Source organism: Apium graveolens, chromosome 5 (assembly GCF_009905375.1).
Source record: "Apium graveolens cultivar Ventura chromosome 5, ASM990537v1, whole genome shotgun sequence".
NCBI lineage: Eukaryota > Viridiplantae > Streptophyta > Magnoliopsida > Apiales > Apiaceae > Apium > Apium graveolens.
Window position 1 is genome coordinate 27,819,272 of NC_133651.1, and position 22,294 is coordinate 27,841,565.

General features: G+C 36.3%; 3 protein-coding genes and 1 long non-coding RNA gene across 4 annotated transcripts; 1 reads left to right on the top strand and 3 right to left on the bottom strand.

Annotated features, from left to right (window-relative positions):
• Positions 1 to 4,025: 4,025 nt before the first annotated feature.
• On the bottom strand, positions 4,026 to 5,172 carry LOC141723650 (uncharacterized). The gene is made up of 2 exons (XM_074525509.1): positions 4,730 to 5,172; positions 4,026 to 4,630 (listed from the first exon to the last, which is right to left on the bottom strand). Exons 1-2 carry the CDS (start codon positions 4,922 to 4,924, stop codon positions 4,079 to 4,081), a joined length of 747 nt encoding a protein of 248 aa, XP_074381610.1. The 5' UTR covers positions 4,925 to 5,172; the 3' UTR covers positions 4,026 to 4,078.
• A 1,342-nt stretch (positions 5,173 to 6,514) lies between these two features.
• Positions 6,515 to 7,772, top strand: LOC141723365 (uncharacterized). The gene is made up of 3 exons (XR_012576256.1): positions 6,515 to 6,647; positions 6,799 to 6,876; positions 7,729 to 7,772. It is a non-coding gene; the product is annotated as an uncharacterized LOC141723365 (long non-coding RNA).
• Positions 7,773 to 11,238: 3,466 nt separating this feature from the next.
• On the bottom strand, positions 11,239 to 13,047 carry LOC141659937 (uncharacterized). Its single transcript, XM_074466878.1, has one exon. It carries the CDS (start codon positions 13,045 to 13,047, stop codon positions 11,239 to 11,241), a length of 1,809 nt encoding a protein of 602 aa, XP_074322979.1.
• Positions 13,048 to 13,472: 425 nt separating this feature from the next.
• Positions 13,473 to 21,831, bottom strand: LOC141723734 (diamine oxidase [copper-containing] 1, peroxisomal-like). Its single transcript, XM_074525616.1, has 12 exons — positions 21,416 to 21,831; positions 20,429 to 20,538; positions 20,016 to 20,321; positions 19,323 to 19,435; positions 18,905 to 19,235; positions 18,565 to 18,780; positions 18,240 to 18,476; positions 16,591 to 16,776; positions 16,075 to 16,215; positions 14,963 to 15,231; positions 14,532 to 14,613; positions 13,473 to 13,786 (listed from the first exon to the last, which is right to left on the bottom strand). Exons 1-12 carry the CDS (start codon positions 21,597 to 21,599, stop codon positions 13,652 to 13,654), a joined length of 2,310 nt encoding a protein of 769 aa, XP_074381717.1. The 5' UTR covers positions 21,600 to 21,831; the 3' UTR covers positions 13,473 to 13,651.
• Positions 21,832 to 22,294: the final 463 nt, after the last annotated feature.

Sequence of the window (22,294 nt, forward strand, 5' to 3'; positions counted from 1 at the left end):
TCAAAAATCTAAGAGCTGCTATCCATCAGTTATCTAATAAAACAGAGTATGAGAAGAATTTGAAGATCAAGCTAGAAGATATTCTGTTGAAAAAGATTGATGACAGAGTTAAAGCTTTTGTTCAGAGATACTGCAAAGTTTATCAAGAAATATGAAGATCAAAGTCTGAAACAAAGTATGCTTTACACTATTTATTTTGTCTATATGGTTTTTGGCACTAGACAATTCTATTAGAATTTATGCTTATTCTGCAAACCATAAATTGGGGGAGATTGTTGAGAATTAGCTAAATCGAGAATCAGGATCTGTCTAACAATCAGGATACGATCAATCTTTACGATATGATTATCCATTGAAAGCTTCATTATCATCCGTTGATGATCTATTTAGTCATCTATTGATACTTACATATGAATATTCGTCGAAGCTATAACATATATCCGTTGATCAGCTTATTCATTGATAATGACTTGAATGACAAGTCAGAGCTGCGAGATAAATCAGAATGTGCTGATTTATAGAATCGTAGTTGATTTAGATATGTATAGAAAGTAGAAGAGTTATATTGTAACATGTCTTGTAATTAATAGAGATTGATTGTAGTTGTGTAGTATATAAACATAAAATAGGTTATCACATTGTAAAGTGATAAGTGCTTAACTCGAATATTCGTATAACCTAGCAGCTCTTAAGAATTTTATTCTTGAGAGAGTTTTGTAACGGTTTATTAAAGATCAATATAAACTGTTATTTGATTCATATGTGCTTACTTTACTTCTATAATATATCGATTTGTTTAGTAATTGTATATAACCCCCCTTTAACATTTACTTTACTGGGCAACATCGGGAAAATTCCTAGGGTTTCTTGTCACCTAGCTGGGAATAGAGGCCGATCTAGCCCAAACAAAGGCGATTCTAGAAATGGAGGATCCAAAATCCGTAAAAGATGTGCAACAATTGACAAGGTGCATCGTCTCCCTGAGATGTTTCATCCCCCAATCATCAAAGAGATGTCTCACATTCTTCGCAATAATAAAACAAGCTTCAAAGTTATCGACGTTCGAGTGGAATGACAACTGCAAAAACAGCTTTGTTGAGCTAAAGACCTTTCTCACCAATCCTCCAATTCTCACCAAGCCTCAGTAGGGTGAGCCCTTGAGGGTCTACTTATCAGCTACCGATGAAACGGTAACAACTGTTCTGGTTCGACTAGATGAGGGTAAAGAAACCCCGGTGTTTTACTCAGCCACTCATTATGCGACGCCAAAACAAGATACCCACAGGTGGAAAATCTTGTCTATGCTTTGATCATTGCAAGTCGAAAGCTCCATCATTACTTCCAAGCAGGAGAGATACATGTCTTAACAAACCAGCCGCTTAAGCGGATCCTACATAAACCAGACATGACTGGAAGGCTCGCTGCTTGGATAATTAAGTTGAGTCAATTTTTCATCGAGTATAAGCCTCGGACGTCGATAAAAGCCCAAGAACTGTCGGATTTCATCGTCGAGTGCTAGTTCGCTAGTAAACAATCAATCCTCGACAATGATCCATCGATGGCATGGTTGTTATTTGTCGATGGCTCATCTATAACTAACTCGGGGAGGGGGCAGATATAATCTTGATTAACCCCGAAGGTTTTAAGGTTCAACAAGCTCTTAAATTCTAATTCCAAGTCACAAACAATGTTGCAGAATATAAGGCGCTCATTGCTGGCTTGAAATTGACAATAGAACTCGAGGCAAAGATCATAGATATATTCGGTGATTCTCAGCTAGTAACTAAACAAGTAAACGGAGAATTCAAGACACATAATGATAATGTACCATCATATTTTTCCCGAGCTCAGAAAATGCTACATAATTTCTCTTACTGGAAGATATCGAATATTGATACAACTGAAAATCAGTGGGCTGATTCCTTGTCAAAGCTTGCCTCTTCATAACTCCCTAGCAACCCCGATCCAATATACGTCGAAGAGCTCTTTTATCCCTCGATAGACGTGGAGTCGATAAACGAGATTAAGAGTCACACCGATTGGCGGAAACCCTTTATGGAATACATCTTGGATAACAAACTGCCAGTATCGAAAACCGAGGCCCGGTCTATCATGTTTAAAGCAAGAAACTCTTGCGTAGAAGGAACCTGTTTTATCGGGCATTGTTAGAACCCCTACTCCGATGCTTAGGTCCCGATTAAGCCCAATTGAAAATCATCCAGGTTCACACTGGGATATGTGGTGAACATCTTGGAGGAAAAAACCTAGTATTTAAAATCATGCGATAAGGACTATTCTGGCCCACGATGCGTAAAGACTGCGAAGAATACGTCAGGAAATGTCGGGCATGCCAAATGCATGGCAAAGTCAGTCATTAACCCTCGGCCTAGCTGACCTCGATCCTTTCCACATGCCCCTTCTTTCAGTGGGGATCGACATTATGGGATCTTTTCTAAAATCCAAGAACCAATGTCAGTATATCATGGTCAGCGTCGATTATACAACAAAATGAATAGAAGTAAAACCCCTGACGAAAATTAGGGAAAAAGATATGATAGAATTTTTTATGGAACATGTGGTGTTTCGCTATAGAATCCTCAGGATCCTCGTCTCTGATAATGGAACACAATTTGTGGGGGGAAAGTTCGAAAAAAAATTAGAAGAGCTTAAAATTCAGCATATCAAAGCCTCTGTCACTTACCCTAAGCCAACAGGTTAGTTGAGGTATCCAACAAAACAATTCTCCAAAGGTTGAAAAAGCGCATTGAAGAAATCACGCGTTGCTGGGTAGATGAGCTCCCAAATGTATTATGGGCATATAGGACGACCCCTCGCTCAACGACAGGTGAGACTCCGTTCCACATGGCATATGGTGTCAATGTTGTCCTTTTGGTCGAGGTAAGCTTGATATCCACGCGTATCGAGGCCTATTCATCCCTTTCTATCGAGGGCCTAAAGTTCCACAACGACCTACTGAAAGAAGTTAGGGAGGACTCGAGACTGCGGATGATAGCTCAGTAGGAAAAAACCGCCAAGTACTTTAACAAAAAAGTGAAGACCAAAACACTCAAAGTCAATGACCTCGTGCTCCGAGAGACTGCAGCATCGCAACCAATGGTAACAGGAAAGCTCAAGCCCTCGTGGGAAGGCCCATACAAGATCACCAAGTTCGTAAGCTCGGCCACCTATGAGCTGGCCCATCTTGATGGTCGACCCATTAAGAATCCATGGAATGACGTTCATCTAAAAAAAAACTACCAGTAGTTTTTCTTATTTCATTTTAATTGAAGCTTGTAAAATATTGTCTATCTTAAGATCTGCCCTAGATGCAAGGAGGGTCGTTATGAGGCCCCCATCGAATTAAGTTATTTAAACAAAAGCTTCAAAACTTAACCCCGCCCCGTCTCACAACAAAATAAAATCAATATGATATTTCATCGAAAGTCGATAAAACGATGTAGGCATATATCAGCCCGCACTATTTAGACACTTCACATAATCGAACAAGTTATAAAGGTCTCATCTAGACTAAAAAATATAACGAATTATCATTTCGGCATACTTCACAATGAACTATTAAAGAACTTCACACTTAAATACATAGTTACATTAACGTACTTCTCAAGTGTAAAGGGTTAACTAAGTTGTAGAAAGAAATAACTCCCGCATGGCAAACATCGAGGGAAGACACTTATCCCCACAAAAACGCAAATATAGGGGATTAAAGTAATGATCACTGAATAAAAAGTTAAACACGCAATATGTTAAAATTCTAAAAATACTTCATCAAATACCCCAAAAACAAAAGTTCTATAAGGAATTTTAGTAACAAGTGATTAAGGGTCAAAAATCAAACTTAGACATAGTCTCGAGGCCACTTTTGAAGGCGGAACTATTTCAGAACTAAAATTTGATAATCACCAAGCAACAGGTGAAATACATCATCCAAAAACAAAATAGAAATACCAACATTTATAGCCAGGAAATGAAAGTATGCAAATACCAACAGAAAAACATTCATAGCCATTAAAATTCAGCAGAAAAACTTTACAATAATCACGGGGCATTCCCCCCGCCTTCAAGTATCAGTATGGGCTGGAGGATCCTGAAGGGCCGCATGTTCCAAGGCGAAATCCTGCACGTACTCTTCAAAAAAATAGCCAGTAACATCTACACCGAATTTCGATAGCCTGATCAAACAACGGCCATAACCATCGCCTAAAACCTTGGCAATATCCTCCACACCCTTCTGAACGTCGACCTTCAGCTTGTCATTCTCCTCAACCAGCGACTTGTTGGAGTCAAGTACACGACTTAACTCGGCTTCCGCCGTCTCCCTCTCACCCTTCTCCTCGTTTCTCGACACAGTCATTTCCCGCAACTCCTTCTCCAGGTTATCAATCCTCGTGCTCATCATATCACGAGCCAGCTCCATCTCCCCAACTTGCTTGCTGAGTTTGGAGTTCGTGGTCGACAGTTCTCCAACCCGACGTTCAACCTCGATGTACTGGTCCTCAAACTTCTTCTTCTCTCTTCCCATAGCAGAGAGGTCAGCGGCAAGACGGGAAACATCCTCCCCTTCTACATCATTTTTAAATTCCTCCAGAATATGTGTGAAATAAGAAAGAAACTGCAAACAAATTCCCAAACACACACGAATTAAAGCAAACACAAAACAAAAACAAGCAAAACGTATATATATACAAGTAGCCAAAAAACAAACGCATACCCGACCAACTCGACTCATGCATCGATCAACAATATCACTTCTCTTTTTTGAAGAATAAGAAACTGCATCTTGAGGAAGGTGAAACACCTGGAAAGCTTGAATTGGAACCGTTGAACCCCCGGTCCAACGTTCGTTGGGTTGAATCTCAACACGAACAATCTCCCGCGCAGCATGCGGGTCAGCTGTAGGGTTCATGAAAGCCCTGCCTCCGATTATCGTTAAAGTTTTGTTAACTCCAGTAGAACGGCCAGTATCACCCCTCGAGACATCAACACGAACGTTATCACCATCACCATGGTGCCGCTTGCGGGGAATAATCCCCAAACCATCATTAACAACCTCCTCCTGATTCTCAATTACCCTGTCACCATTGTCATCCAGTAAATCAAACGAAACAAAATGGCCGACCTTCGACGGTTCGGCCTTTGAACCCCAGCCTTAGAGGCGTCTACACCCCCATTTGTGGATTTCTGCACTAAGAACATCATTGCCTACGACTTCACGAAATAAATAAATAAATATATATATATATATTAGCCCCCGCACATCAAGCCAAATAGATATACATGAATAAAGAATAAAATAAAAGATAGAAGGGACAGGAAGAATAAAAACAAAACAATGAAATATGCGATAAAGCCTTACGAGCATGCTCTTCTAAAAATTTATTATCTTTCAGCTGTAAATGGGAATAAACCGACATCGATCCATGAAAACTATCCAAATAATCCGTATCATACTTATCTAACTTATTCAGCGAGTCAAAAGTATTTTGACTAACTTTTCGACATGGTCGAATAAACTTTAGATCCGGGCCCCCAATGTATAACCACTTTGAATGATACCTCGAATTCGAGGAACAAACACTAACAATTTTCATTCTCTTCTGACGAGAATCAAAATATACCTGCCCCTCGTGGTATTGTATCCCATAAATAGAAAAGAACAACTGATTCGTTGGCACCCAACCCTTCTCATAACACAACGCAATAAAACCATTCACCTGAGCAACATAATTAAGGGACAGCTGACCCAGGCCAAACCCAATCGCTTCATAAAGAGCCAACTGAAAAGGATGCACGGGAAGTCGAAGCCCGTACTCAAACAAAATCAATGGGATCCTGTGCATTCCATACTCAGGCATCATCCACGCCCGATTATTAGGGTCCGGTATCTGATACCTATACTCATTATCAAAATTCACCCAACTCTTCAATTTGGTCTAAGGTATCTGTAATAACCCCAATTTTTGGGAATTTTTTTTTTTTGAAACCCTTATGAATAGTGTTTTTGCTGATTGAGAAAATTTTTCATGCCACACTATGTAGGGGTTCTGATATGGATATTTTGAGGTTTTATTAGTACTTTATATGGTATATAAGTGTATGCAAAGATCGTCAGAATCCAATTCCGAACACTTTGATTTTTCCCGGAAATACACTAGATACGGAGAGAATTGAGTATAAGGTAACAGGATAAAAAGGATTTAAATTAAAGGATTATAATAGAGGATCATAAAAAGGAATATAATGTATTGAGAAAGGTTAAGGGAACCTAAGTAATAAGATCCCGGGTATGATCCCTCAAACGATAAACGAAAACGAAAGTTAAGCGAACCGTATAACAGATCAGCGGTCATTAGGCAAACAATTAGAAGCTAATCAAAGAGATTAAAAGGGATGATGACATAGCAATGTGACATAAGCATGACATAAGGGGAAGGAGATGTGGTTGATTTAAAACCACACAAAGTCAAGGCTAGAAAATAATTAACCAAAAACAAGACAAAAAACAACCAACCAAGCCAAAACATTTCATTTTCATCAAAAAACACAAAACCCCCATTTTCTTCTTCAAGCTCTCGGCCTCTTTTCTTAAAAAATGAAAGTCCAAGCTCCTCCACTTACTATTTAGCAAGGTAATTATCCTAGCTTCTCCTAGTTAAGTTACATACTTCCTATAAGTTTAAGCTTCTAATTCCAAGCCAATCTTTTTCTATAAATCAAGAAAGAAGATGGTGAATAGTACTTTCTTATAATTAATTTTTGTGTTCTTGATTTCTTTGAAAGAACAAGCTTGTAGGAGGTTAGATTAAGGCTTCCATGGGCATTCCAAGGATCTTTCATGGATTAAAAGCTTCAAGGAAGGTATAACTCTTCATGATCTTAGCTTTAAGTTTTGTTGTTTAGATTTCCTAATGTTTAGATGAAGGGTTAGGGTAATGGGTGTGTAATCATGTTAAAGCTAGTTATGAGTATTTTAGTTGGTGAGAGGCATGATTATTGTGTGTTTAGAGATTGGTTGATTTTGTGATATTTTTGGAGTTGAAAATCTTGGTTAATTAGTCAATGAACTTAAGTAAAACTCTTAGTTCATAATTGAGAAATAAGTATGAATTGGTAACATTGATTTGATGGGGCTGTTGGAGTGTGTTTTGGATGGATGTTGGTTGTATGATTGATTTGGGGTTGAATTGTGGATGGTTTTGAATGGTTTAAATTTGGGAAATCACGTAAACATAGCCGTCGTAACGTCCGATTTTCTTTAGACTGTTTTTGTGCATAACATTAGGACCCGAGAACCCCCTGCTAGATTATGACCATTGCCATGTCTAGATAGCTCATGTTACGAGCTTCGTTTTGATATGTGGTTCGTTCGATTCCGATGCACGGTTTAGGAGAAACGACTGTTTTAAGTAACGGCGTTTCGCGAACGAAACATTTCCCCTCGCCTTACTTTGAAACATAGGTTAAAGGCCAAAATGAGTTAATTAATGTATAAAACATTTATGGTAAGTGTGTTAGGCAGTTGGTAAGACACTCGCGAAGGAATCGCCTTAAAACTCGTAAAGGTTAAATTATTAAAAAATGGTGGAGCCGAGGGTACTCGAGTGACTTAAGTGAATCAGTAAGCACAAAACGAGCGTTAGAGTCTGAGTTGGTTAGAGTATAGATTTACAAGTGACTTTGGTTTAATTCCAACTTACTTGTTGTTTATAGGTTACCAGACTCGTCCCGAGCCTTTTTCACCCCAAGTTGCTCAGGCAAGTTTTCTACCAGTTATAACTGTTATTGTGATGTATATATGTATTTGCATTATCTTGCGATAGATGCATGTTGGTTAATTAGCAAATGTTGCAATATATTGAAGCATGCTGCTATGGTATATATATATATATATGCATGCCTGTTTCGTATTCTTTCCTTATATATCTGTTGATTCAATTGATAATACCTATGCTAGAGGATAGCGGTAATTTGCATATACCCTTAGTATAGGGACCCAAAGGTGAAAATATTTTCTAAAATCGGGAGTCGAGGATCCCGAGTAGATTTTGTATATATGGATATAAATATATATATATATATATATATATATATATATATACTTATATATATATATGGTCATAGTTTTCAAAACTATTAATCGAATAAGGTTTATTCGATAACTTTAACTTTATTTTATTATTGAATATTATTTCGAATATTATTCGAAGGCTTATGACTCCTTTATATTAAATGAATATTATTTTGAATATTAATTCGAGGACTTATGACTCCCTTTATTTTATTATTTGAATATTAATTGAATAATTCATTCGAGGGCTTATGACTCTTTTATATTATTTATTGAATATTATTTGAATATTCATTCGAGGGCTTATGACTCAGTTTATATTATTTAATGAATATTATTTGAATATTCATTTGAGGATCTATGACTCCGATTATTTGCTGAGATATATTCTTTATTTTATTAAAGAATAAGGTGTCAATAATCAAACTTATTTTCGATTATTCAAATAAAGATATTACTTTCATATAAGTATATCTTTGGTTATTTAATACTCGTTTCAAGTATAAGTTTTAATACTTCTACTTCAATTATTTTTATAAAGATTATTCTTTATGGGAATATTATTTAAATAATAATATTCAGACATTTTCTAAATATTCCAGGGACTGATTTACTTCATTAAATCAGCTTTACTCCAAACACTCTTTAAAGTGTTTTCGAGTCTTCAAAATGATTTTTAAAAGTTAGAGCGGATCCCAAAACTCATTTTTATATTTAAGATCTTCCTTTTTAAGGGGATTTAAATACTCGCTCAAAACCTGAGGGATCCGGCTATGTGGTGTATTTTATATTCGCAACAAGGTTGCAGTTTTGGTAAATGAATTGATTACTTACCCAACGTTCGGGAAGTAAGTCCATCTATTGAGTCGGCATAAGCAACATGGGCTCAGTGGGCGTCCATGATAGTGTAAGTGGCTTAGTGGGAGTCCATCAAATGCATAAGTGGCTGAGTGGCAGTCCAGCATAAGGTCCTATTACGACCAGGGTGATGACCAGTGGGGAATTCGTCCATCTACTAGTAGAAAAGGTTACTTATTGGTATCTTTGCCTGATCAGCAAGATATCAGGTTTATGCCAAAATTCTTTCCTTTCCAAATTTATTGGATATTGCAATTCTGTTCATACTTTACATGACAGAGGTTTTCAGGAAATGTATATATATATATATAGGTGTATATATATGTCGGGACTTAATGAAGTATCTCGTAATTTCATTATTTATAATAATATTCAAAGATTGAATCTATTCAAATCTTGTCTTGTAGTCTCATCTATGTGATGAACTTTTGAAACTAATTATAACTTGAATGGTGGTAGTTCAAGTAGTATTTGGGAAAGATATAAGTATATTGGTGTATCTTGTAACTTCATCTTTTAAACTTATATCTAATTAATAATTGTCTTATGAATGACAAAGATTTTCAGAAAAACGTTGAGACAAGGTTAGATATATGAGATCGCCTTGCAACGATATTTTTTATACAGTTATACACTGGGACTTTGTGTATATTATGCATGGAAGAGGACTTCCAATATTTTGAAAAGTATATATGTATATATATATATATACTGAATATTTTGCGACTTCATCGCATTAAGATATCAACTTGGTTCATTTCTTTTGACCAAGACTTTCATGAGTATTATGAATAGGCTCATATATTGTTAATCATTATACATATTATTTTGGTGGGCTTGCTGCTCACCCTTACTTTCTTTTTTCATCACACAACAACAGATAGAAAAGATGAACAAGACCAAGCTTCCAATTCGCAAGCGGTTAGGAAACGTTCCGCAGTTTTCTGGAAGCGTTGATGCCGCCGTAGCTGAGGTAGGAGCTACCATTAGGCTAGGCTTTCAACTTTTGATATACCAGATTTATGTATATTTATGAATTGTAATAATGGCAAAGAAAATGTAAATTTATTCAGAAAACCTTTTAAGGTGTATTGGCAGATAATTGTGGAATAAAATGACTTGTGATTATTTTTGGATATTCATCTCTGAGGTTATAACTTGTGGTGTGTGTGTTTAATGGTGGGGTCACAGTACAGAATAGTTGATTATTTATTAAGATTGGGTGTTGTTAAGGGAAATGAAATTCGTGACAACCCGGATCCCCGACCCCGAATTTGGTTATCCGCAAACTCTGTCCTCCCTAACCGTAATCTATCTGCTAACACTCGATCCCTTAAGGCTATAGTCCCGGGGCTCAACGAGACAGGAACTTGGTGATCGACGGGAACTCAAGTCAATAACTAATCAGAATTCATAAAATCCAAATAATAGCATTGTGCTAAATTGGGGATTTCTAAGTCATTTAAGTTAAAAGACGATTATTCATCTCCCTCTTCGAGGGGGTTTATAGGGTTCAACATAAATATTTTCAAAGAATATATTATCTCTTCAACTGCTCTCAACCCATAAGATAGAGTAACGTTAATATTAGGAATTACATGTAAAATAAATCAAAAAAGAAGAAATATGAATTGAAAAAAAAAAGTATTTTACTAGATAAATTAAAGGCAAAACAACCAACTTTGGAGGATCTTCAGGCAAAGTTGAGCACGGGAGATAGAGGTGCCACCGAACATTACATAAAACATAGTTTGAAACTTCTGGGAGCCGACATGACATTCCTTCATTGCCCAGGTTTGTAATATAGATATAAATTTTATCATCAGGAATTATAGTGTGGTATCTGATTCTCATAACAAAAATATGTAAACACTAAACACCAATTTGAGTAACAAAAAAACTCGGATTCTTTCTTATGAAAATCCTGATTCATCCTTTTATTATGATATACTCGACTACTACAAATGTCCTGCCAGATAAAGAAATTGCAACATTTTTTTCACAGAATTGAATTTTCCTACTACATGAAATATGTGGGGTGTGAGAATGAGAAAAAGCTCAGACGGGAAACAAAAGAACTGCTTCTTTCAGCCATACAATTGAGAACGGGAACAGAACTATCAGGCATCCGGCATCATTTTCTGTGCAGGATGGACTACTCATTTTACACAATTTGACTGATGGATAACATGAACAACATTTAAACGATATCATGAGCCTCCTTAACACGTATTCCCGTTACCAACGAGTTCCTGATGAATACATCGAAGATTGAAAAAAAATCTTCAGAACATTTATGGTACATAGGAGTGCTTATGGTGGGTATGAACACCAGCCTGATAGAGAGTGAGATGGTCTACAGCTTTAGCAAACAACTCTCTTAATTCGGGATGATGAGCCAGCATAGGACGAGCTGCTTCCTCTATTACACTCAACGCTCTTGCTTGTTCAAGTGCAGGGCTGTTACCAACATGTATGGCAAGGCAGCACAACAACACAAATTCATGCTTTCGAGGCCGATCATTGCTCTTAAGCAAATTCATTAAACGCGGCACCCCATTAAACTCGATTATCGACTTTGAGTGCTCAACACGATTAAAGTTATCCAGAGCAACAAATTTACCAAGCGCAATAGCAGCTTCAGTAGCCACATCAGCACTCTTATGCCCAAGTTGTTTGACTAAAGGGCCAAGGATTCTAGTTTCTTTCGCGGGAAAGGTCCTTGCCAAAGACCCTATCGATTTTATAGTCGGTTTCAACAATTGTGGACTAGTCTCTTCATTAAGTACTCTCAATAGCTGGTCCAAAATTACTCTAGCCGCAGGAGAGTTCGGCTTAAAAGCCACTTGTCTAAGATCGGGATGGATTTCAGCCACCGCAGCCAACTCCATCACTGTCATCAAACAGTTGATTTGCAACTCCCCATGCTCCTTCTCAATGAGTTTTGCTAGACAAACTAAAGCTTTTGTATCTGTAATTTTCCTACTATTATGCAAACTCCCTTTCGATAACATCCACAATGCCCCTGCACAGCATATCTTAAGCTTGTGTTTCATATCAGGTGACTCGGCTTCTCTCTCCTTCCGTCCACCTCTACTACTACCATCAGAATATAATGACGACGAAGAATTTGAATGAAAACTTTTCTTAGACACTTCTTTATTAATTTGAACAAGTGAATGTATACTAGTAGGCTTACCTGAGGGTGTCTTAGCTTCCTCCACAACAATATCCATCCCCAACAAAGTCACCAATGGCCTATGTACATTCTCTCTTCCCAAATCCTCTCTAACTCCTTCATCCAAATCCGCCATTCTAGCCACTAAATTCACCAACACAATCTGAACCCTCATCGGAGACTCGCCAATTGCTTTAACTACAATCGAAACAGCTGAAACCTCACTGGCAATTGACTTAACCTTTTCCTGATCAGTACCTAAATTATAAAGAGCAGTAGCAGCTGCCAATTGAGCTTCAGCAGAAGCACCATCTGTCAAAAGCTTAAGTAATGGCGCAACCCCGTCTTCTTGAACGATAATTTTCATGTTTCGATTATTGTCTCGAGCCAAGGAAGCGAGTTCATTAGCAGCTTCTACACGGTCTTTGAGTTGACCCATTTGAACAGTAGCTATAAAAGACCAAACCCATGCGAGAATCGGGTCGTTACTAGCAATTGGGGGAAGAGACAAGTTGGTTCCAGATTCAGAGTCATAAATGGAGATAAGCCATTTAATGTCTGCAATAGAAGATTCAAGAAGATTCGAAACTTTACGAAAATCAGCTGTGGTAGTTATAGCAAAGACTAAACGGAGAACTCCACTGTGCTTACACTTGCGTACAAGGGTTAAGGCACGAAGAAGGTTCATAGAACTATCGGTAATGATACGGCGGAGGGGGCGTTCGTATAAGGACTGAGAAGAAGGGGTGAGTCGGACTATGGATCGGAGGAGGTGAGCGAGTTGGGTGGACTGTTTCGCAAGTTCAAAGCATTCGAGTTTGGAAGACTCGGCTTCTTGGGCTGATTTGATAACTCGTTCAGCGAGTAAGATTTGGTCTGTGAGCTCCTCTTGGATGCTCTTCTCTTCTTGTTCAGCAGCAGCCATTAGATAGAGAGACTAGAGAGAGAGATAGAAAGAGAGAGTAAAGAATACTTTGAAAAGAATCACGAGTATGAAAAGTGGAGTTCCCCCAGACAAATGTTCTTGATTTTATTCTACTAGTATAGAAAAGGAGAACACTAGTGATATTATAATACTATATACACGTATACTAAAAGTCTAAAATAATGTAAAGAAATGAATTTTGGGAAAAGAGAAGCTAATGGTGGATATCACTTTTGTGGACCAGAATAAGGGAGAGGGAGTACTATAAACCCACTACTACTATAAAAAGACCCTTGACCTTTGAACTGGTATTTTTATGAAGGCACCTTTGAACTGGTATTTGCTGAGAGGCTAGACTTTTAAGTATTCAGTACTACTAGTCGTCTAGTCTACTCCACAGTCCACACCAGTATATTCACCCCGTATTAAATCAAATCAGAAAACACGCAAATTATTAAAAAAACAATCATGCGACGTCAAAGTTACTGTTCAAACACCGTTTAAGCAAAATTGACAGACAACGTAATTACCCTTGTTTCATGGAACTCATTGTCATAAAGAATACAGCAAGAGAAAGAAAATACAGATGCAGTCATAGAAGATATCAGAGCTTGGCCATCAGCTCGTTTGAAATTGATTTGGCATCTGTACTATCTTTGGAATCACCGTCTTTAACATCCAACTCGCATCCATTGGGCGGGACATCTACAGCAGGCGAGCAGTTGAAAAATCCATGTGGCTACACCCATAGACATCAAAAATCATGTTAATAACTCTAATCAATAAATGTAAGCACCATATAGTATATATGGTATGGTTAACCTTCATTTACGACACTGTGGTTAAAAAATTCTCCAGGCATGATATGCAACATGTCCACAAATATGTTTGGAGGAGTGGGATATATCCTGTCATATTGACAGTTGATACTTGATACACAAATGCATCCCAACAAAGAGTTAAAAGCCGCCTACTTCTACTTGTGAGGCTTGGTCAAACTCAAGCTACCTCATTATTTCGTTTTATCCAAAATCAAGATCACGGTGAAGTTCAAAATGAAGTGATCAAACAAATTTTGGTTGAATCAGCAGCAAATGTTGTATTAAGCAAATGTTGAATCAGCAGCAAATGAAGTGAACATCAGTATGTAGTAGAACATATTCAGCAAATCCAAGTTCTTTTGCAAGAGGTACCAAATTTAGATAACCTAAATGCATGTGGCATATTTTAAATACTCCTATTTTGCATAAATCTATTAGTTAAACATAGCCCACTGCTACATGCACATGGGTGCTCATTTGGGAACCAATTTGGGGAATATAGCAATTGAGCAATATATATTTGCAAGTGCTAAAAATATTTAGAGGAAGTACTCATATTAGGAAATATCGTTGAAAGATGCCGTAATTTGTGACTTTCCCATATGAACAGAAGCAATTACTGACACTGTTGCACAGACATATATAGAGGTAGGCAACATGTACCTGAAGCATAAAACCGATGCGTTCTACAGGCATGACAGGCCAATCTTCCAACCGAGGAACATGTGTGATACCAAAAACATACCTGCATTTAACAAAAACAAGTATACATAATTAAACCACTTTCCTTTCAATTAAAAAGCACAAGAGACAAGCTCATTTGAAAAATTACAATCTTTATCTTAATAAAAATCTAGAAAATAATATCCTTCTTGGGTTGAAAATTATCTATCAACTCACAGTCTTGATCAACCCAATGCATGATATCATATTTCACTGCTAATAAAAAAATGCATCATTTAAACTCGCATTTGAAGAAGAAAAATCCATAATACAAGAGTTCGTGTGTAATTTTGCAGCTGAGGTTTGAAAAAAAAGAAATATATGATTCATTGTAACTACTAGATAATTATGAAAATGAATCTGAAGCTTACCAAAGAACTATATTTGTTTCCTCTAAAGACCTGTTTTGCTTAACCCAGGAAGCTAACCCATCACCAACTCGTGGATTTTGATTAGGAAACTCTCCTCCTGGAAAGTTCTCGTCCTGCGCATACGGTGTAACCCAGAGATTGTGCTTTAGAAAACTAGCTCTTCTTAAAAACTTGGCCTCCGGACCAGCCAAAGGCAGACAGTTGGAACCAGGTACCAGCTTGTAGCCTGTCAGCTGTCCAGTCCGATTTACTGTTCTTGTGTTTCTAACCTAAAGAAACAAGTAATATAACATAATTGTGTTAATAAATGACAATATTGATGATTAGAAACATAAAAAATCTATCAAGTTACGCGATCAAAGCAGAGTGGAGGGGAAGGCAAGTACGCAAGAATGACGTGGAACAAGCAGAAATATATGAAGAAAAACATTATACATGCCCACATATACATATTCATATTAAACTATAAGACTGTTACACAGATGTAATTTAACGAGATCCATTACAGTATTCCGCGGAAGAAAATCTTTTGGCAGATGACCAGATCTCAGAAAAAAGCATACACAAGTACACAAAGAAACAATGGATCATGCTACGGCTAAACCAACACTGTCGCTGTATGGTACTCTTTCACATACAGCTCACAGCTGATAGCTACACCCAACAAAATCACAAAGTTACAAGATAGAATGCTATTACTTTGAGGCTTTCCAGGAAAAGAACAGAAGTTAAAAAGGGAGGAAAGGATAAAGAAGAAATGATAAATCCCGTCATCCTACTATATGCGCGAGTCATTTTCAGAAAATAAGTTTTTCACTTTTTCAAGATATATTTATACCAAGTAAGAATGCGTAGATTTAAACTACCAAATCCACAACCAAACAAAGAGAAAGAAAAAACTTTAAGCTCACGTAATACAAAGAAATTGGGAAAAATGGAATCTTTTCTGCAGAATAACGGACCCAAAGGTTTTATAGTTCAATATAAATTTTATTTCTTTTATCTTGAATAGAAAATACCTTTACCTCTTTAATGGAGCAAAAAAGTAGACAGAGAGATATAGAAACATGCAATAAATTTTTGGTCATGGTAAGCCTCATTGTTGTACTTACAATCCAATGGCGAGCAGATGAAAAATTGCAATCACGCATTGCCTGCAATTCAGATTTCAGCAATTTTTCTTCAGTGTAGAACGCATTGTTATGTACATTGTCATTCCCGGGTTCTTCGACTTTGACATCAACCTCAACAACCTGCAAAACCGTATATTATGAAAGAATTATGTAAGCGAATATCCATGAACTTATATTGATCCTTGTAGGAAAAGAGTTAATCTCAACCTCCCAAGTACTGCTTTGTGTCACCAGAGAACTATGAAACAATATGAGGCCAGGTGTCATTTGCTAGATTACTACGTGAGGCAGTGACAAGTATACCGAATTACAGATAAAAAGTTGGTTGTCACTGCCTTTGGTATACACAATTACAGATAAAAGTTGGTTGTCATTACAGATAAGAAGACCAAATCTCAGAAAAAAGCATACACAGGAACTACAAGGGAAGAAAGTGGCGCTACTTGCACTTTTTCAATATGAAGATATCTTAATATCAAAGTTGACGGCATATACCTGATTGTATGCTTCCCCAGGCTTGCAATCAACAGCCATATCCATACGAGAAATAAAAAAATGTTGATGAACTGGTGCATATAGTCCTGGTGCAATTGTTGTACCATATTTCCGGGACTCCCCAGGCTGCAATGCTCCTAAGCTGAGGATGCCAGTAAGTTTCACTTCAGCTTCAATTTTTCCATCCTGCAGTAAAAAATTAAAGTAGAATTAAAGTAGAATTATAATCAGGTGTAAGTAAAAATTTTGTGCCACCACCAATCAAATCATTGCACTATAAAGAAATAAAAATCAAAAAAATCATATGTATGTGAAATCCTGAAATTATGTGTGTTCATATTAGTAAAGCGTGGAAGGTAGCAAAACAATATGTTAATCTGGGTCAGCATAGTGAATATAAAATTTTGCTCAGTTTATTAAAAGTAGGAAAAGGCTTTGTTTGCTCACTGTCCAAGCATCAAGCAGAAGCAATGTACTTATGAGTACCTATGAATTTTCTAATATTCTTGCAATTTTAAAAAGACGACAAATATCAAGAATGTCAAATCAAGTTATCATGTATATTTTAAAGCAATGAATTCTTTTTGGCAATTAACGGATAACCATTAATGTTAACGATTTTGAGTTACGAGTTGAGTGAAATGTTTTGACTGTCATATTGAAATTAGACATTTTAATAAACTGTTTGATAAAGACAGTGATTTATGAGTTTTAATTTAGTTTAATTAGATAGTCATTTAATTGAAAAGCTGCTTCAAATTACCTTTTCAAAATTAGCTAATTAGATCTCGTTACTAGCATTACTAGGCCAACAAGGTTACTAACATTATATACTTGTTAGAGTTATAACTTGAGACATATTTAGAATTGGCAAGTGCAAGATGATTATCAATAATGTGATTATGCCTGTTTGGCCACCAGTATATAAGTATATAAGTAGCTTATTGACTTATAAGCTCGTACTTAATTATCGACGAGTGTTTGTCGACCCAACTTATAAGTCGAATTTTCAACTTATAAGCAGATAAGTTGAATGTTAGTAACAACGTACTTTTTTTCAACTTATTTTGATTTTTCGCCTTTTTATTAAATTTGATTTAAAAAAATATATTTTTAAATGTTAATCTAATCTAAAATTCATGAATTAAGATAATTATTTTTAAAAATTATTTATTTTGATTAATTTAAGTAAAAAAAATTCTGGCTTACAAGTAAGATTATCTAAACACTTATATTAACTTATAATGATTCATCTACTTATCACTTGTAAGTCACTTATTTATTTTAAGTCATAAATTATTTATCTTAAGATTTCCCAAACGGGCATTTATATAAAATCATATTTATTTTGAAATGGTAAAGAATGTAATAATGCTATTGTTCTAATTTGTTCATTCATGTGAAAATTTTCTCTATACAAATGCCAAATGGATTATGCAGTGCATCAATATTCTTATGTTTAAACACTTTAACAAAAAAGAAAAAGAAAAGAATCCAAAATGGAAAGCTGACTAATTTAACATGATGGCAAGAATTTTTCACTGTGGGACTTTAGAAACAATCAGCCAGCTGCTTACTCATGTGAACATATAAGACCTATAATAATCGAAGCTATGAAAAAGTTTTGCAGTTAATTAGCCTCAACTTACCTGATAGAAGTGCCAGTAAAAACCATATTCGTAATTAGCCACAGTACATATAAAAGAAACCGTTAGGCGCCTGGATCTTCGGACTTCTGCTAAGCCTGTTCTCCAGTCCTGGTGCTTCCAAAGGATCCCATGATCCTCCTCATGAAGGCATACACAATTTTCTATAGTTTCAATGCCTCCGGTAAAATTTGTAAAATGTGCATCGAAGTACTTAATATAGCCCAAACAATCACATCCCTGTAAAATCAATTTGTTTGACACCAGCAGATCATAAATTAGTAAAAAAATATTAGAAAGTTTCTAAGATGTGCAAAGAGTGACAAACCTTTTTAAGAGAGTGAGCATTCTTCCCAAGGCCATCTTCCCCTGCATCAAATGCATTTTTCCTGTAATGGGGGTCATTTGGATCGCCATAGGGGACAACCATCTCAACAAAACTCAGTCTATGAGCTATGGGTCTTCGGCCTCTACTACCATCAACATATGCAACAGAATGTATAACCAGGCCTTCCTTTGGGGTGAAACCAATTCGGAAATTCCACTGTCAAGTTAAAACCAGTTAGTCAGTTACATATTTGGTCCCTTAAGAAAGGATAATGCTGGTAAAGCTTATTAATAATAGAAAGAGAAATACCTTCTGCCTTTCTCAAAAAAAAAAAAAATACCTTCTGCCATTCTACATAGTGTCCGCTAACTCGAAAGCTTGGACCCTCAGGCTGTACGATCTGTAAAGGCTTTACATCACTACGATCAACCCCTCCCCTTGTTTCACCAGGAGTATAGTTTCTTAGTGGATCAGCTGGAGGTAATGGGACAAGTTTACGATCTTCAAACTCAATCACAACCATGTTTTGCATATCAACTAGTACATATATGCCCTCAACTGGGCGTGCATAACCATTTTCCATGGGACAATCGCTTTCCGTTCTGCAGAAAATAAGTGGCTTAGCGAGTCTACGGTTAGGAGCATCAGCGTCACTATAGTAACCAACACACCTGTTAAGATTTAGTGTACACGGTTAAGCACAACTTAGATAAGATAACACTTGAGTGCATCAAGTATCATCATAAAATTAAACTAACCAAGCATCAACCATGACAAGATCCATATCCTCAATACCCCGCTTCTTCATAGCTTCACAGAAAGGAGGATACTCTTTTACAACTGCTTCACATTCAGCATATTCCATGGCATCCTACAACAGCCGAAAAAAATATTATCAAGTAAGAAAACATCAAAAGAAACAATCTGGCATGCAAGTGTGCCTGAATTGTACAGTTGCCAAAAATAAACAAAAAATATCATAAATGTTGGCCAGAAAAGTTAGTATGCTCGCTTCAGTCTTCATTTTTAATAATGGATTATTTTCTCTTTAGGTATGTAATTCTGATTTAATATTCCCCAGAAATACCAAATCAAGTAGGTGTGCTTGTAGGATTGGCCTACCCAGAATTACACCCAGAACCACATTTATTGCATACTTTAATTATATAGTGGTGCAAAGGAAACAGAAAAGCAATATATTGGAGACGCAAGACTCTCACCAGATGAAATCCAAATTTTTTTTATGTCCTTCACTGCACTAGTACAGTTAATAAGGAATCATAAATTTTTAAAATGATCTCAAAATTTTTTAATTTTGTATCAGAAACGGGATTAAATAATTAGAAACTTCAATTGTTGACTTTAGTTGGAATGGGTTATATTCTTTCTGCAAAGATGAACAACATATTGACAAGCACTTGATAACAAAGTTGAAAAGGATAAGAAATTACCATTGATGGCTGTACATCAGGAACTACTTGTGAGGAAATCACTTTTCCCCTGTGATGTCCACCTCTAGTAGCTGCATGTACTTCCGACAGTTCTACAATCCATATGCTTGTTTCATTTGACTTCTTGTTGTAAACCACAAGTCTAGCTCGTCTTGGAGGTAGCTTACTAGGAATAACAGCTCCACCCTTGGTTCTCGGCAGTAATGAGGGTTGAAATGGAGGGAAGAAGTAAGCATCTGCCAATGCAACAATATTTTTACTTGGTTCTGACAGAACAACCTCAACAAACCGCATGCCATCTCTGACCTGAAGGAGAGAAAAAAAAAATTATAGTCACTGCAGAGTTAGCAGTAAGGTGTGTTACCCTCATATACCAACAATGCATAGTTAATCACTCAGAACGTAATTGAAACCTCAGGGGTAGCTCCAGCTGCTCTGACAGTTGCTACGGCCACTGAGATCTCAGCTGAAGATAAAGGGTCTAAAGGATGACTACTTTGTGCCCTTAGCATAATCGGGATTCCTGTACAAGCAAAAAATGGTTTGGCGATTTAGTAAATATATTTTGCACATAATTTAGTTTACAATAGACTACCTTTTCTTCAAAAACTTCAAGACATAAATTGCTTTAAGAATTTCAATTTTCTTTTTTTAAATTAAGCATGACAGTATAATGCAATAAAACTAGCTTAATATTCTTTTCATTCTGTCTTGATTAGAAATGCTAAGAGAATTACAGATTTACAGAGAACATCCTTCTCTCTTCTTAGCACACCTGACACTCAAGAATCCTCCTAATCAAGACAAAAGAACAGCCACATTATTACAGTAAAAAACAAAAACATGCTAAAAAGTTCACTGTCATTAGATCCAAAAACTATTCAAGTAATTATTCAACGTCCAACAAGTGATCCACGATATTTGGTTGGTTCAGTAGTAAATTCTAATTATAAATAAAGAAGTTAATTCTGACATTTTTCCGATAAATTTCTGAGAACAGATAAATCCTTACAAATTAACAAATCAGTTACAATAAACGTTAACTAAACACCTAAAACATATAAACTTAACAATGAATAAAATCTCAATTGTTCACAATCCTAACTCTCAATCACATTATGAACACATACATATACAATTCATTATCAGAAGCAATAAAACACTTCTGCCTATATACACACATGAGTTTCAACACAAATAAGCAATGACATAAATCATGTAAAAATAGCAATCATCAAAACCTAATTCAATCGTAATCGCATTCACATCCACATTTTAGGCACACACAGCCATCCACATTTTAGGCACACACATACACATTTCAGTGCTAAAAAACAATAACATGCCTATACATAGAGAGAGAGGGAGGGAGAGAGAGAAAGAGGGGGAGAGAGAGAGACCTTTAGTAGAAGCAGCAGAAGTAGCGGAAGAATTCAAGGAAGCAACGGCGGAGGTTTTGATCGGGAGATCATCGGAGGAGACGGAAGACAAAACACTCCAGTCCTGCGCAACTTCGGCACGGCGAGAAACGAGCGAAGAGTCATCGGAAGCTAAAAACGACGGCGTTTTCTTAATTGAGGCCATTTCGCAAGCTCGCCAAAACCACCGTAGTAATGCGTGAAACAACTTAATGACATACAGCAAATATATATGTGGAGCTTACCTACACACACTCTCTCTGTTTCTCTCTATCTATCTCTCTCGCTGATCTTTTGGCTTTCTCTATCTCTCTGAATATAGCGTTTGTATGTGTAAAAGAGGTTTTGTTTTGGGAAGTTGGAGAAAGAGAGAGAATGTGTAATGTGTGTATATATAGAAAGAGATACAGAGTGGAGTGGGAAAAGAGAAGGAAATGGAGTTGTATACGCTGGTTAATTACCCACCTCATGCTCTGTTATTTTCTCTACTGTAACTCTTTTTTTACTGTTTTTTCAAATAATTATTTTCCAAGACGAGGATATTCAATTTGGATCGTTCTTTTTGGATTTTAAAAATTGAGGAGCGTCTAATTTAAATTTTATTCAATTCATTTTAACTAGGATTATGAAGTATTTTTTACAATTCAGATAAAATGTATTTATTTCAGATTTTAAATAATAGATAATAATCACGAATTTTAAAATATTTACGTTGATTTTAGTTGTTCGCGGATTATGATAAAGTTGAGAAAAAACAATTTGTAAAGTTTTGATGATTTTGTGAATTTTTTCAAAAATATTTCAAAATCTCGTGGATTTTATAGAGATTTCAAAATATTAAAAATGTAATAGCAAATCCAT